Source organism: Dermacentor albipictus, chromosome 2 (genome assembly GCF_038994185.2).
Source record: "Dermacentor albipictus isolate Rhodes 1998 colony chromosome 2, USDA_Dalb.pri_finalv2, whole genome shotgun sequence".
Taxonomy (NCBI): domain Eukaryota; kingdom Metazoa; phylum Arthropoda; class Arachnida; order Ixodida; family Ixodidae; genus Dermacentor; species Dermacentor albipictus.
The window spans coordinates 89,695,435-89,712,915 of NC_091822.1; the positions used below are offsets into that span (position 1 = coordinate 89,695,435).

Genomic DNA, 17,481 nt, shown 5'->3' on the forward strand with positions numbered 1-17,481 from the left:
ATTCTTACGAGCTTCTTTGCTCTTCGCATTCCACCAAGGGAATACGTCGTTTGAAGGGCGATCTATTTGATTCAGGGATACATAGTGATGCCGCATCAACAATAAATGCTGTCAGATATGCCACGGCGTTATCAATAGAAAGTGCAGAGATGTCTTTCCCATTCATGCGGGTGAGTTCTTTATAACGCTTACAGTCGGCTGACTCGACTTTGCAGTGGGGGACGCATGGAGAGCATTCATCACGTTTTGTTGATTTTATGACAATTGGAAAATCGTCGCTGCCTTATGGATTTTAAGCACATTCCTCTCAAGGTACGGTACGAGTGTACCAGATGGAATACTTAAATCGATCGATGAAAATGTTTTGTTTGCAACGCTATATAATGTAGGCTCTTTATTATTTAGTAAGCATGCACCTGTAGTGAAGAGGAAGCTTTCTACTAAGCGTCTCCTGGCATCACAACGACAACCTCCCCAAAGGGTATTGTGCGCATTAATATCTCCGACGACAATATAAGGTTCGGGTAGTTCATTCATAAGGCTTCCGAATTCTGTTTTAAAAGATGGTAGTTCGGGGGATGTATAGTGAGGAAATTGTTACCAGTTTATCAAACAGTATCGCACGGACTGCAGCTGCCTCTAGGTGTGTTTTAAGCGGTAATTGCCAGCAAGCAACACCCTTATCTACAATTATTGCCACACCGCCAGACGAGGCAAGGGCGTCGTTGCTGTCTTTTTGGTAAATGGCATACTGTCGGAGAAAGTTCGTGTGTGAAGGATTCAGATTCGTTTCATGGACACACAGCACCTTTGGATTATACTCACTTAAGAGTTCCTTAATGTCGTCTAGGTATACACCTGACAGTCCATTGTATTATCTGTGTATCCATAATGTATGTTTTTTGTGCTGTGTGTCTAAGAAAACGCGCTCAAGAGAGCTGCGCCATTCCTTGGGCGTCTGAGACGCCAAGTTTGTGCTCGTATCCATCACCTCTTCTGACGCAGTGGATACTGCCCGCGGAGCGGGGACTTTCGCAGGAGTGGTGGGCCGATCTTCAGCGGCAGTGGCCTTGGTTTCAACAGGCCCGGAGTTCTGTTGGCCCTCATTTGTGGGAGACGGAACAGCGTTGGCTATTCCAGTCAGGGGGGCGGATGGCGTGACCGCCGTCACTCTCCGAGTGACTTGGGTGGCCGCCGAACGATGTGGCGCTGCCCCCCGGCGTGCCACCTCTTTGCAAGAAGGACTGGTCTGATTGTTGGAATGGAAACGCTTGCGTGCCTCTGGGAAAGTCAGATTTAGTTTCACCTTGAGTTCTATTATTTGTTTTTCGTTTTTCCACGAAGGGCAGGGTCGCGAGTAAGCAGGTTGGTCTCCTTAACAGTTGGCACAGTGGGTTGCTGGACTGCAAACGTCAGAAGAGTGTTCGATGGAGCTACACTTGGCACAAGTAGCACGACCTCTGCAGGTTTGGCACCCGTGCCCAAAACGGGGACACTTAAAGAATCGACGTGGGTTTGGAATGTATGACCTGACACGTAGCTTGCAGTAACCGGTTTCGATTGATTCAGAAAGAATGTTGGTTTCAAAAGTTACGTTTATATGCCTAGTTGGTATTTAATTGCCATATCGTCTTATTTGATTCCTTTGCACTTTGACAACGTTCTGTTCTTGCCATCCTTCAAGTGATTCACTTTCACTAAGTTCGAGAAGGTCATCTTCCGAGATGACCCCGCGCACTGTATTCATTGTCCTGTGTGGTCCTACTGAGACGGGAATGTCCCCAAACGCTACAAGTTTCATGAGTCTGTCGTATTGTGGCTTGTCGCGAACTTCCAGAAGATCACCGCTTCCCATCTTGGTTACTTTATAAACTGGGCCTTTCGCTTCTGTAAGGGATTTGGCTACAAGAAAAGGTGAGGTTCTGTCTTAGTTTTGTGTTGACTGTGAACAACGTGGTATTTCGGCAATGACTCTTTTGGTCGCATAAAAAAGCTGAAAAGTTCATCGGTGCGTCCCCTCTTCAGGGAGCGATCAGGTAATAGGCGAAAAGCTTCAGCCATAAAAAATTGGAAAATTCGGCGGCGATGGTGGCCGCCCACCACCGAGCCCAACAAGGGGACGCTACTAGGTCGGGAAAATACCTGCAGACGCCATCCATCGCCGCTATAACCTAATATACGATACCCAAGGTTGGATAACTACACCAGGTTAACCCTCGCCACCTGGAAGTCTGGAAGTAAGAAGAAGCGAAGAGAAGACAGGAAAGATTGAAAGTGAGAGAGAAAGACGAAGATCGAAGAGAAAGACAGGAAAAGGTGACTGCCGATTTCCTCCAGGTGGGTCAGCCTGGAGGTGCCGTCTATGTGAAGCCGAGGACGAAGAGGTGGATTGCCTCCACCTTAAAGGTCCAAACACCCAGCATCGGCTCAACATCCAGGATCCCCTTTTCCCCAGACACGGCTTAGCCGCGCACGGCTACACGCGGGAAGGTCTAACCCTCGTGTGCTCGGGTACGTGGTGTCGCAACACACCAAACGCCTGCTGGCGCAGACGCCCCTGCGGGACATATCTATTATCAACATATCTATCACCATATATACAGCTCCGCTGCTCATCCACTTTCACAGAGTGGAATGGCTCTGAATTTCTTTCTGTGAACGCTTGTCTCCTTAAAGCGCATGAAAGCTCATTAAAATCTTCATTGCTGATTGTTCGAAAAAGCAAAAATGTTCATCCGCCCGAATAAAGCACGAAGCCGCAAAAAGAACCATTTCAGGTATTCACAATTTTCGTCCGAACATATTACTCGCATCAGCCTTCGGGACCATGCTGCTAACATGCTGGTCCATGCTTGGACTTCCAATACAGAGTCTTTGCTCGCAAACAGCAGATATGTGTTTTCTTCTGGAGACACTTCGCTAGTGGCATGGCTCCGTGGTTCTCACATTTTGCTGCAATGGGCAATTTTATCAAGTAGTAGCCACTATACCGCCGGTAACTGCACGTATAGGAACACTTCTTAGTCGATTAAAGCTTTAAGCATACAAATTGCGATAGACACATCGTGTACAAACACCATGCAGCGAATCTAGTGCAAACGTCCTCTGTTGGGTTTAAGTTCAACAGTTCTGCCCCATGTTAATGTTAATGTTAATGTTAATATTCAGCGTTTATGAATATAAAAAAATATGGGGTATTACGTGCGAAAACCATGATCAGAGTGTGAGGCACGCCGTAGTGGGAGAATCGAGATTCGTTCGCACCACCTGGTGTTCTTTAACATGCCCTCAACGTACGGCACAAGGACGTTTTTTTGCATTTCGCCGCCATTGAAATGCGGCCGTGGCAGCCGGGATTTGCTGATAAGATTTCATTATCTATTGTATGCTCTGCTATGTATGTGCATGCTACACATTCGGAAGGTTAGTTAACCCTCCGGCGCAGTTCCAAATCGACAACAGTTGTACAGCCACCTTGAGTGGGAATAACTGTGCGCCGCCTTCAGGCACCGTCATTTGTACACTGTGCCTGCAGAAGCAACAACGCCACCATGGTCATCACCCTCTAAGACTTGCACCAAAGCCCTCCCTGTGCCTTTATTCGCTCGCTCGTAAAGCACCTGGGTATTCAGCTGGTTTGAAAGACTAGAACTTCACCAAGAAGGAGCATTCTAGGGAGGACTACCCGAAGGTTAACATGAATCTATCAACGCTAGTTTCTTTATTAACAAAATATTATTTTTTCGTTCCCTAGAGTAATGTGGTGCTTTGAGCTCAAGAAAGGTGTGGTCTTTCTGAGACACTTCGTCTGGAGCTGTGCTCCGAAGAGCCAACATTTTCATAACGCATTTTCTTTCTCCCTGTGACAAATGCACGATATAACTTAACGATTGGCAAAACTTTGTATATCCAATTATGTCAATGTGGTTTTCTTTTCATTTTTTTTAATTTATAAGAAACTGAACTCATCAACAATAAGCGAATGCAGAACTATTTCTCATCAGAATAATATATTTTTTTTATTGTTGGGCTATCAATTCGTTTTAACAATAAATAAATTATGGAGTTTTACCCTCAAAACTACGATCTGATTCTGAGGCGCACCGTAGTGGGGTACTCCGGAAATTTGGACCACCTGGGGTGCACCTAAATCTTAATAAAGGGGTGCTTTCAGATTCCCCTCTCATCGAAATGTGGCCACCGATAAATTAATTTTAGGGTGGCTTGAAGGTACAAATATACAGTAGGGAACAAAAACATATGATATTTCGCACTAGGGCCATATGAGGTTATGTACTCAGAATTTTGATACGGCGTGATACCATGCCACTAGGCTAGGGCAATACTTATTTGAGCACACAATGCCATAGCTTTTATTCACAAGGGATAGCCTACTTACCTTATACAAAACTTCCGTATTACAAGAATGTATTGCCTTGGAAACCGCCATGCCAACCTGTAGGGAAAATAAAGATGCGCTGGTGGGAAAGTTTATTGACAGATGGGGACGTTACCGGAGCGAAAAATTTGACATGCCGCTGGAGGTTTATTATATAACATTAAACTAGGCGATGAAGGAGGAGAAGATAACGCCCATGCAAGTATTCGTAGAAAAGCTCGGAAACGGGAAACAGTGAGCACGTTGAAATGAACGAATTGGAAGGTGAAGCTATGTGGCATCAGCAATAAATAAAATGATACCTCTCTTGCTCGCCCAGCCAAATGGATAAATATCGGTAACATTTTGTTTATTGACGGTGCCATAAAACTACACCTTCCACTTTGTTGATTTCATGGTGCTCACTGCTGCCCCTTTGGGAGCTTTTGTGCGAGTTCATGCATGTGCGTTATTCTCCTTTCTCTCGTCTTTTGGTATATCGTTATATCATAAACCTCTCGTAGCCTGCCCCACCTTTCGTTGGCTAACGCCCCAAGCTATTATTTAAAAAAATTCACACGAGCTCGCATGTACTTTCACTACTCGTTGACATAACAGTTCCCTTCTGGTACATCTGGTACATTGTAGGCACCTTTCCATTTACGATGCCTCCAATGGAGACGTGACTTTCTTCGTTACATTATATGTCAAAAAACGAAGTTGTTAGGCTGCCAACTGGTGCGACTAATATTCCAGACACAAATAAAAGTAATGATTCAGCTGCGATATGAAGTGACCAAGCGCATAAGAAAAGAAGTTTCATGATGGACGCCTTCACGTTTTACGGTATCTCTGGTGAGTCGCTGTTCAGATTTCTGTATGCCGCAGCCTCAGTTATTTAGAAGAGTTAAATATCATCGTTTTATGGTATATAAAGAGCTACATTTTATGAGAAACAGTTACTCAATACTCATGCTTCTGTTACTGAATAATTTTAACCTAACTTGATTCGCGTCTCCATAAGGAGTCACCATGACAGTCACTCTTTGCTACGCCAGCGAACCATGCGCACCGCGCGAAACTTTACAGGCACCGATGCTTTGTGGACATGTTTCGCTACATAATACACTGTCGAAGAATTTTTTTTTTGTTTTTTGAGTATTCATTCTATTTTACAGTGGTGGCGATCTTTAAATGAGCAACAAAGATCCCTGTGTGCCCTGCTTTATCGTGAAGATGGCAGAAACTCGCGTTGCAGGACCATCGAGAGAATGACATCGGTCTGGCAATCCTGTCGCGTATTACAGTGGTTCTCTGCATATCAGTGACACCTAGTCTGATGCCAGATCAACAGAAAATCGTTCGGGCAAAGAAGACCCACAGAACCAGCCCAGACTGTTGTTTCAGTATTTGAGAATTTTGTCTGCGCCGCACGTTAGCATTGTTTCTTTTACTGTCCTTTCTCAACAGCTCATATTAAGTCACCGTCCTTGCTGTAGACATGTTGCGATCATTTTTGTTCATCTTTCCCTCTTCTCAGCTGCCTAGAGACATGGAAAGATACGCCGCAAGGTCGCGATTTCTGTTGAAGAGCTATTTTTGGCTATTTCGGATGACAACATTTCTGGCGCTAACCTCTCGAACTACGAGGCTGAAGAGTCTGATGACATTTTGTGCGTGGTATCTTTGGTAAAGGTATTTTATAGTTCCCAACAGAGAAAGGTTACTAACTTAGCTCACCTTAAATTTGTCTTAGAATATTGAATACGGAGTTTCAAGCAATGATTGTACACCAGCAGCCGATGAACGCAACGACTCAGATGAAGTAGACGACGTCATCAAAACAAATCCGGCCAAAGGCCCAAAGCGTTGCAAACTGGGTCGGGAAAAGTTTCGAACCAGGGCATATATGATGCATATCAACTGCCAGCACAAGCAGGAGGCCGGATGAACCACTTGGGTATTTACAAAGTGCATCTCTGAGAGCGTAGTTGAAAAGCTTCTCCAGTCATAAAACCTGCGATACCTACCCGCAACTAGCAGAGCTTGTAACTGCATCGGAGGAGATGAAGGTGCTTTTTGACATTTTAAATTACAGGTATGTGCTAAAATTTCCGAGATTTAGGATGTACTGGCGGCAACGCACGCAGATTGCCATGGTAACAGACGCATTGAACCTGAACAGATTTTTCAAGCTAGGGTCGGTCATCCATGTAAAGGATGCGAAACGTCCAGACCCCGACAGCTCAGATAAATTATGCAGGGTGCAACCTCTGATTTATGTAGTAACTAAGTGATGCCTAGAGCTATACGTGATGGAACAATTCAGTATGGATCAACAGATGATACCGCGAATTACGAAGGAACAGTGCCAACTACGACGATCACGAGAGGGAGAACGACACAGGACAAGCGCTTGTCCTGTGTAGTTCTCCCTCTCGTGATCGTCTTAGTTGGCGCTGTTCCTTCCTAATTCAAGTATGCACCATCTAGCCCAAATGACTGTTGTCCTGAAGATGATACCATTTACAGGAAAAGTTCCATCAATGCAAGTGATTAAGTCGGAGCCAAACCGTAAGGGAGTTTTTGTTCTGGTAAAGTTACAATGGTATCGCCTATTACTTTGTTATATATCAAGGCAAGGTAAATTATATTGCCACGAACTATGCGTATTTCTGGCTTTGTAGCTCGGTTGTGCTGGGGGTACGCGCGGCACTGCCAAATAACTTCACATCTGTTAGCCTCCTCCGCGAACTGCGAAATGTTGGTATACTAGCAAAAGGAACAATGAGGGCAAACAGGCTGATCTGATTCAATATGAAAACCGAGAAACAGCTTAGAAAGTAGGAAAGAGGGGCGATGCGCATGAAAGTGGCAGAAGCGGACGTCATTCTAGTTGGATGGCTAGACAATGGTGTCATGAATATATCACCTACGCAAGTGGGATATGGCACAGTTGGTGTCGCCACCAGATGTAGTGAAGCGTCGAAGGAGAGAACCGAAATACCGTGCCCAGATGCTGGACAGGAAGATAACCACTTCATGCGTAAAGTTCACAAAATAGACTTTGTGATAGCCGTCTACCCCACCGAAGCAGAAGCCAGGAAATGCCCTCTCAGGATAACCTGCCACTTCATGTCCTGGCTTTAGCAAACTCATGACTGGAATACTTTCGAGACGTTGGCAGTGAGGGTCTTTAAGGAAGAAAGGTGCTTCACATGCTCGCCTTCCTAACTGAAGGGGCGCTCTGGGTCATTCAAACCAACAAGACCGCACCAACGACGAGATGGAGACCGAGCACTGACTCAGTCGCAGAGCAACCACATTGCATTCGTAGCGTTGGTCCACCAACACCAAATGCTGTAGGCTACATCGGGAAGGGCCACTGGCCTCAGCAAATCCAGTCGCTATTGCCGCAGCAGTGCAAGTACACGAAGTCTAGGGCGAAAACTAGGGTCCGCTGGCGAAAATAGGATCTTTTCCTTTGCATCGCGGCTGAGAATGACTGTTCCTTCGAATATCGCAACCTTTGAACCCGTTGATTCACCACTCGCACAATCCTGAATAAAGGAGTTCCCCCCTTTCTGGAACGGCCAAAGCATACTTGCGATAAAAAAAAGTTAGTATTGAGTCACGACGTTTCCATATGATGACGCGACCGAATTTGCATAAATGCCCTAGAGAGGTGAATTTTTTTCCGTGCACTTTGGACACATTAATCATGATTACCTTCAGGCTTTAGAATTTTTCCCTGCAGGATAGCTTAACTCCTGACTGAAAGGGTTCAGGTATGTGCAAGGTGGGCGGGTTATGCAATACGAATAAAGTTCGACCACAGTGCGCCTTTAAGAAACTATTGCCCTAGGCTTGCGGTGTGGAATAACGTAGCACCAATATTTTGAGTGCAACAGGTATCAGGACCCAAATGCAAGATATATCGGTTTTGTTTACTACTGCACATATTTCGTCAAACATTCAACCTTGTAGCCTTGAAGAAGACCAGTCTTCCTATCGGAAAGTTGGCTCCAAGCAAAGGTTTTACTTGCTTATCTTGTGTTTATTAGGTGTTGCGCATGTACTTCATCTAGTGTTCTAAAGCGGCCTAGGAAGGGTCGCCACACTGAACAAACAATGAACGCGAAAAAAGTTGAAATTGCCAGCATCGCTTTCCACTGATTCCTTTCAGGGGTATTGTGAAGCCAATGCTAACGTATCGAGTGAAAGCTGTACAACTGGAGGAACAAGATCTCTGAACAGTATGGGCGTAATATTAACCAATAAATCCTACAAGCAGCAGTAGAAGTTACGAGAAGGAAAGCTAATTGTAAATGAATTTTCACCAAACACTTAGAATGCATATTTAGAATTAATAAAAATGTGCTGGTCGGGAGGTCATGGGGACACTAAGTAGACACGCTTGAAATAATTTCACCGGGTAAAACGGCCCATTAGCTTTTAATGCGGCGCAATATATTCGCGTAACATTGTAAGGAGAGTGAAATAAACGATATAAACACCAAGAAATAAGGTGCCTGCCCGATAAAGGTGCAAAAATAGCATCTTTCATTATAAGCCTCATGCGAACAAAGATGTGCATTGTTTTGTATTTTCTATTATGGTTTTTAAATCATTCTTGTAACTACGCAGATAAATCCCTTTCGCAAAGTGCCTGCCATTGACGATGATGGGTTCGTTGTTTACGAAAAACGAGCTTCTAGAGGTGGCGGAATTGTACGTTATACGAGGCATTTAGATTGGTGTTTAGAATGCCATTGCGGCTCTACTGAGACTACATTGACATCTGAACTGACAGTTTCTTTATACAATGAAGTGGTATTGCGTTCGCAATCACGGTAATGAGTGCCATTGTTTTAACGGGAACTCTTAGAAAGTACGAGCCTCATGTTACCTACATCAATTCTTCGGGCTTGTTGCGCTGAGCGAATAGGATTCAATATCAACGATGAGACGTAATTTTAGTGCTTTATTGCGCAACAGATCCATACTCAAAAAGACAGCCGTCGACAAGGAGAACGCACCTAATTGCTAAGAGACAGGCAACGAAAACCTCTCTTCAATACCGGCATCTGTCATTTGTGAAACTTGCTTATTATACTAACAGATAAACAGCAGCGACCTTTCGCCACCATGTAAACGCCACTTTATTCACAAAAATCGAAAAGCTGACACAACATTGGCCAAATTGCGTAAGGTGGGGGACCAGGTAGGCCGGATGGTCCACCGGCTTTCGAACAAGCGCGGGGGGTTGCGATACAAAGACGCCTTGCGGCTGGCGCATGCATTTGTAACCACTCGAGTCCTTTACTCGGCTCCATACCTCCACCTACGCAAAGTTGACGAGAATGCACTCGAAGTCATTCTCCGTAAAATCTACAAGCGTACCCTCGACCTCCCGGTCAGCACCTCCAACCTGCGCCTCCTGGGCCTGGGGATGGTGAACACCTTTAAAGAGCTGCGAGAGGCACACTTGATGAACCAATACACGAGACTCTCTAAAACGCCGTCGGGTCACCGCCTCCTTGCCCGACTACACATCCATCATTCAATACATACGGAAGAGCACGTACATATCCCATCACAGTGGAGGTATGCCCTGCACGTGCGCCCTCTTCCGGTCAACATGACACGAGAGGACCATAGCGGCAGACGCCTCGCGCGGGCGGAAGCCTTGGCTCACCACTACGGACACAAACACGGAGTCTTCTACGTGGACGCCTCCGGCCCGTACCATGGGGGTTGGTACACGGCCGCAGTCGTCCACCAAAACACAGCAGTAAATGGACTCACTTTCCGTGCACACAACATTACACACGTGGAGGTGGTTGCCATCGCGCTAGCCGCCGCAGATCAACACTCAAGGGTCATCATCACCGACTCGAGGGGTGCTTGCCGCAATATTGAGCAGGGGCACATACCGTACCTTGCCTACAAAATTTTGCAAAACAACGACTATCTCGGTGCCCCCTCGCACCGTACGATTATCTGGACTCCCGCTCACACGGGCGTCGAAGGAAACGAGACGGCCGATGCCGTCGCCCGCGCGCTCACTTTCCGGGCATCACCTTCGTCCCCCACCGATCCGGACCCCGAACCCAATCCCGCCTATACTTTCAAAGAGATCGTTCAGCTCTACCAATCTGGCCATGCCATCTATCCCAAGCCCTGTAAGGGCCTCACTAAGGCGGAGGATCGCATTCTCCTGCGCCTTTACACCAAAACTCTGCTGTGCCCGGCAGCCTTAAAATACTTTGACCCCGCTTGGACGGGGGAGTGCCCGCACTGTGGGGAGAAGTCCTCAGACATGTTCCACATGGTGTGGGCATGTCAAAAAACCCAAAATCTAACCCCCCTACCCAACCCTTCCCGGGAGGACTGGGAGGCAGCCCTGATCGGCTGCTCTGACCTGACGGCCCAACGGGCCTTGGTCGAGCGGGCCCGGGCGGCAGCCGACGCCAATGGGCTCCCGTAAGGGGGAGCCCACCTAGTGTTGATGCAAAACCTATCTAAATAAATGTTTTTCAGACAGACAGACACTCAAAAGTCATGCACATCTGACGCACTGGGTGACTCGATGTAAATTAAGCTTTCGTGAGGCGACAGAAGAAAGCGGCAAAACATGGTGCAAGACGCAATGCGCATTTCTGTGACAAGTTCGTCCCGTAGCTGTCACCAGAAAAGGTAGGTTCCATTAAGGGGGTGATATTCTCGAAGGTTCTCATTCGGTGATACCATCAGTTTCCCAGAATTAGTGCTACTCTTCTCCAGACGCGTCCAAGTTCACGGCGAATGGCGTCCCTGGCACTGTGCAAAGAAAGCGAGCTTGGCAATAGCGCCAGAAACGCTGTAGCCGCCATGCCAAGTCCGGTGCTGATTCCAGTAAAATCTCGCGACCTTAATGGTATCACGCATTGCGAGGGCTTCGCCAAACAGCCTCAAGAAATGTTCTCTCGAAATACAATCACACAAAGCAGTGCAGAAATAGCTGAGGCGTGGTTTTCGTCTGCCAGCGATCTAATAAAGGTGTCGTAAGCAAAGATATCGCATCCGCACTCGCCTTTGCCAAAAGGCGTGGTAAGGGTAGTTGCTTCGGATAATACTGTAGTGCCGACTGCCCTCGCTTATCTTTGCGCGCCGCACTTATCGCTGGAGAGGCCGAACATCGTCGAGTGACGGACCATTCTACGAGGTTTTCAGGCGGTGTAAAGCGAGGTTTTCTTCGCATGCGTTTTGGCAGTGATAAAATTGCTTTTCTTTCTTGTCGGCGTGAGTAACAGCGGAGCTTTCTTAACTTCAAAGCTACCGCCTGCACCTGAGGCCATTAGCGCAGGGTGATCTTTGAAACGCAGCTCAAGAAACGCTATACCTAAAGAATTTCTCAGACAAAATGACTATCAGCTTACCAAGTTTACAAAACGATAGTTTTAAGAGAAGGTAAAAAAAATCTTCTGGAGGCGCTTTCGTGCACTGGCTCCTTTAGCAGCGTACCCGAGGGAAACGTCAACAATGTTTGAGTAAACCCGACAGAGTGATGTCTGTGCTCAGTACTGCGGGTGCAATACGTTTTTTTTAGCATTATAATGAAGATCAAACAAAAAGTTTAAGTCAGCTGTATTGGTGGCATCCACTCCTTTTCAAGTAATAACAATATTACTATTATTAGGAAAGTTGACGTATATGCAGAATACCATGAACAAAATTGTTTGATGAGATGTAGTGTCCTAGCGTGTATGAGAAACGCAGTATTGGAAATCTTCTTGTAGATTTTGGCAAGGTTGCAGATAATACGAAAGAAGAAAAAAAAACATGTCAGTTTCAGCCGTAAGGCGAAGCATTGATATCGATTGCAAATGAGTGCACAGCGATAGGAAGTAACGGTACCAATTTTATCGGACGTATAAAGTTAAAAACATTCGCTTACTAACTGAATTAACAAGCATATGGTGTCAGCGTGCACGAGCAAACATGAACACAACAGACTCGTTGGGCGCGGACGTTCGCTTTCAAAACACCGGTGTGGGCAATGCGGCAGCAGCAGCAAGTGAAGCGAGCTTCGTGCGGTCTACCGATTAAACGCAAGAGTGGCGAGCACACAGCCGCACGAAGGTATGGGCAGTTTGTAGATCATTTTCTAGATACGGCGAGCGCGACCGCACGCGTCCGCGCAAAGTGCACTCGTACGCACCTGTTGGCGCTGCCTCCCCGCTTGCCTCGATATTTGGAGCGCGAGATTGAGCTGCGATGATTAGTGACCTTTGCGCCCATTAGCGAACTGCGCAGTTGATGCCAGAGCTCAATGCCGCCCCTCTCCCTTCCTCCCTCTTATTCCACCACAGCATTTCGCGCGACGAAAACAACTCATTTGCTCTCTGCTTTCTTCGTTCGCGCGCGTCAGATTGAGTCGCGATTATCGGCCGCCCTCGTGTGCTGTCACTCGCACCTAACATACAGCACACGACGCGCGGCGATGGCATTATCGGCCTTGGAATTTGTACGGAACATCACCGCGACAGCTGCGCCGACAGTGACGGCAAAAATGCGCTTGGAGTGTCCATGTAATTGCTACCACAATAAAACTCTAAAGTAGGTGAATGTTTTAATACAAGATGTAAAATATAATGCCCACCATAATGATCTGGTCACATTTGATTGTTTTACAATCTTGCCGAACTCAGCAGAATTATTCGAAGATTTAGTGGGAAACGCATAAATATACATAACGAGAAACTACCTAATCTTATATCACTTTTACCAGACGAATGAAGCCAAGTACAGGGTTGCTATGCAGGATGCGCCGAGTTTGGTGAAACTCTGGATGTTCACGAGCTCTGGCGACACCCCAAGATGAAAGCACAAATGGTACTGAGACACAGTTTATCCCTCGGCAAGTTTCCAGTTTCTGGTGTATCTAGATTCTCTGGGTGGCTATCATTCCTCGGGCGTTGCCTTCAGAGCGGTCGACAAACTGGGGCTCACGTAATCATACTGTCGGTGCATGGTCGTGCCTTTTTTCACTTGTTTGTCGTTTCACCAAGTGCATTACATGCAAAAGCAAATTATAAAACAAATGCATTTAGTACAATATCATTAGTTACTTTAACGTGGTATAGAAGCATTTTCAAGGTTATAAGATGTACACTGAATGCGTATTAGACTAATTTGTAATTTAGTACGCTTCGCATTACACCACGAGGGAACGCTGTGGTGGCGTCACCACATCCATTCACCGGGCGAGCATGCTGGCTGACCATCAAAGAGGCCCAGTGTAAACAAACTCGTACAACGAGCTTGCAGTGCGCGACGTAGTGATCAGGCTCGACGATGACCGCTATTTCTTCGATAGTTCTTTCCGTCCACCCCGTAAGACTGCCAATTGCTTCGGCGATTTTACAGATCGCAACGCACACCTATTGTTCACGGCGTAATGCTGAAGAAACAACTTGTCCGGCTATGCTTCTGTGAGTGCTCTGAGTTCCTCCACACTCCGTGACTGCGAGCATCACGAATATCACGAAAGGAAGACATCCTATATATCTACGAAGCGACAAGGAGCTGGTGCCGACGATGGATCTTGCCACCAACGGGGTGGAGACATCGACAAACTACATATAAGTATGAATCTACTGTTTCATATTTAACATAATAATAGTGCACGGATTAAGTAACTTTTGTAGTAACGAACTGAGTGCCCAGCATTTTAAAAAAGGCATTGAGAACCAATGAGTGTTCGTACTTTTACATGCACGTGGGCTTGCGGAAATATGGAAAAGATGAAGGTAACCTTGAATAACTTGGTGAGACAACATAAATTCTTGAGTGACATTCAGCCCGCAGAATCTATGGAAGAGTATATTTATCCAGGTGAAATGTCAATAGCAGGTACTGATATAAAGCTGGAAACTTCCTACAAATATTTCATGGGCTGAACAGCGCATGGAAGGCATTACCGAATTGTGATCGCCACGTTACCGATATCCCTGAAAAAAAAAACTATAGAATCATAGCATTCTACCAGTTTTGCGACATGGGACATAAACCTGGAGGTTAACAAAGAAACTTGAGAAGTCGAGGACTGTACCGGAACCGAAATAGCAAAACTCTGGGCGACCCAGCAGGCCTACGAAGCGGCGAAGAGGCAAGACCTCGACGTCGAATTGTGGGAGGCCTAGGCCCAGCCGACTAAACTGCTGGTGCTCATTAAAGTTCACTCTCTCTCTCTACCTTAACAAAACACGTTGAGGTGCTAGTTGGTGGCGCAGCATTTTTTCTTTTCTTAACAAGTAATCCAGTGCTACTTTTCTTGCGATCTCGTTCTTTTTCTTTTTGATTTTTAGCAACGCTTTTGTGGTTACTTCACTTCGCCAAATTTACGATACTTTGTTTAATGAGACGCAGAATAGTAACGTGCATTACCACTAGGTTGATCCCCAATATTTGGCTAGCTTGAAATATTCGGAAGTACCGAATAGTTTCTTTTCGAATAATAATTATCATAGTTAGAATGTAATGTTCAATTGTGTAGTTGAAACGTTGAACCATCACTCACTCCAAAATTTCTATAATTTTGTTACGTCGAAATTGAAGCTTGTAATGTTTTACTGTGTTTTATTGCTGCTGGAGCTCATAAATTATGCCGTCAAGTATGCAGTGCTTATGCAACATTCTAATAGCGCAGATAAGGACGCCGAAACGACTCCCATCTTTTAAAAGAAGTTTCTCCGTTAAAGACCTAAGGACACACTTTAGCGCAAGTATTACGTAAATGTCGAACAATTTTAATAATAAAACGTACCTTAGATTACTTTTCGCAAATGACCTTTGCCACGTGCTCAGATGTAGTCAGCTATCTTTGTTTCTCGTGCGGTGTTTCCTATTCTGCGTACATGTAATAGTGTGTGTGTCTATGTGTGCGTGTGCGTGTTTGTGTACGTGGAAATCATTTCTTACAATGCATTATTAGCGTGACTGCAATCGAAACTTATTTTTAAAAAGCCCCCAAAATCTATTTCGCAATTCCCAAATTTCACAAAGCAAGCACGGTATTCGACGCTGCATTGGTTCAGGGTATTTCAGCTAAGCCGGTCCAAACTTTAAAATATCCACGTATAACGCTCCTCTTGCTCCTCGCTGTCCTCTTGGGCAACTTGAAGTAGCTTTTACTATAGGTGTAGGTAATTAATTAGCAATAATTTATTACATGGAAACGCATACACTTCGATGTGGACGTTGTAGGGTCTACTGACAAATGTCCAAATAATTTTATTTTATGGTGATAGCTGCTGTGGTTTCAATATTTGTGGGCTGAAAAGAAAGCGCACGAGATCAGAAAGAGTACGTCATGAATGCTCGCTGGCGCGCAGCGACATTAGCGCCGCCAGACATTCCTAGGATGAATAATCGATTCTGCGTGCAGTAGTTAGTGAAAGATGATTGAAGCTGGTAGGCCATTCCCATCAATCGGTTTTCATCATGCTTTCACCAGACGTAACGGCTAAAAGACTGGCTACGTGCGGTCTGTAGGCAGCAGTACTTATATTTCCCAGCAATCGAGACGCGATACTCGAATCCCATGGTCGCCGGCGCTTTTCCACCCAACTTTATGCACTGGGACCACCGAGTTAATGTATCGGGGTACACAGTGAGAGCGAGAACCTTTATGACGCATTGTGACTGCATTTGGTCCCACGGCAATCACCTAGCATTCACCTGTGACGCAGAAAATAAAAAGAAGGTGGCAGCCGCTCGCTCCGAATGTTGTGCTTCAATCGCTGAGTGCTGAAACTTTTTGAAGCTGCTACGTGTCTTGTAGTATTAACATTAATTAAGTAACTGCTCATACGCAAGAGCTTCGTGTGCCGTAGGAATTGCCTGCCTTCGCATTCGCAAATATAACGGCCTCAGTACTTGGGCTGCGAAGGCGAACTCTCAGACTTGAAGTCTACTTTTGCCGCCTTATCAGTGCATCAGTTTTCTTTTAGGATAGTTTGCTGCCTAGCACTTCCCAACTTTAGTTCATTGCGGTACATAACTGTTTGCTCTGCTTCTATGGCGAACCCAAACGCACCGGCATTTTCAAACTTACTGCCACCGGCTGTTCCCGACGCGCTAAGCGGTCTGAAATGGACCATGACCGACGATTGGGCTAGTTTCTAAGGGATTAGAAATAATGAAGCATTGCACAGATAAATATGATTGCAACGGACAGAGAACGGGAACTTGTGCGATAGGCGAAGCAGCTCAAGAAACAAATAAAAGGGGAGACGTGCATCTTCTTTTTTTGTCCATCATTTTAGAGCGCAGCCCTATGGCGCCCGCTCCTGAGTTGGCCGTTGGTGCAACCGAGCGAGCGAGCACAGCGAAGGTTGAGAGAGCAAACGCGGAGCGCAGAGGGGCATGAAACACGGCGATAGCAAAGATAGAGCCCGAGGAGGAAAGTGGCGGAGGAGGGAGCAGCTGGACCATCAGGGGGAAGAGGGATGTATGGAGAAAGCGTGTGAATGAAATGGTAGTGCCGCGTAAGACGGGCTCTGCGGCGACGACTGCTACAAGATTCCGCCAGAGTAGTGCGCTGTACTCTGTTCACCGATGGCACGCTGAGAGTGCGTCGACCGATACCATATTTGGTGGTAAAGTGCGGCATGACCGGAGGTCCGTCTGCGGCGGCTACTGTGAATCGCGCCTCCACGTCGCCCACTCGCGGCCTCTCGCAATCACTCGATTAGCGAGTCAGTCGCACTACCCTTCGCTCCGCTTGCAATGGGCCCCAAGAGACATGTTGTCCGCGCCAAAATCGCGAAATAAAAACGCGTATAGATTTCGCATTAGGGAGGTAATTAATTAACGGCACATTTTTTACTGTACAATGAAACAATACAACCTGGGTCAAACCCGAAGGCGGTAGAATGTCTCGCAGCATTCACGTAGCGTTTAGCTACCGTGGAAGGAGTGGGGAAAGAGAGCCGACTCCGAAGGTGGGGGTGCTGGTTAAAATGTCCCAAAACGTTAACTTTGGCGAGGCCACAATAGAGCTAACTGACACACCCCTTATTACGACCGAAGGAGGAAATTCATTAATTCTAGTGACC

At 46.1% G+C, this 17,481-nt stretch overlaps 1 protein-coding gene across 1 annotated transcript; it reads left to right on the top strand.

Annotated features, from left to right (window-relative positions):
* Window positions 1–9,933: 9,933 nt before the first annotated feature.
* Window positions 9,934–10,868, top strand: LOC135901014 (uncharacterized). Its single transcript, XM_065430645.2, has one exon. It carries the CDS (start codon window positions 10,020–10,022, stop codon window positions 10,866–10,868), a length of 849 nt encoding a protein of 282 aa, XP_065286717.2. The 5' UTR covers window positions 9,934–10,019.
* Window positions 10,869–17,481: the final 6,613 nt, after the last annotated feature.

Coding starts and splice junctions, on each gene's coding strand:
- LOC135901014 (XM_065430645.2), top strand. CDS start 10,020: ATGACACGAGAGGACCATAGCGGCAGACGCCTCGCGCGGGCGGAAGCC.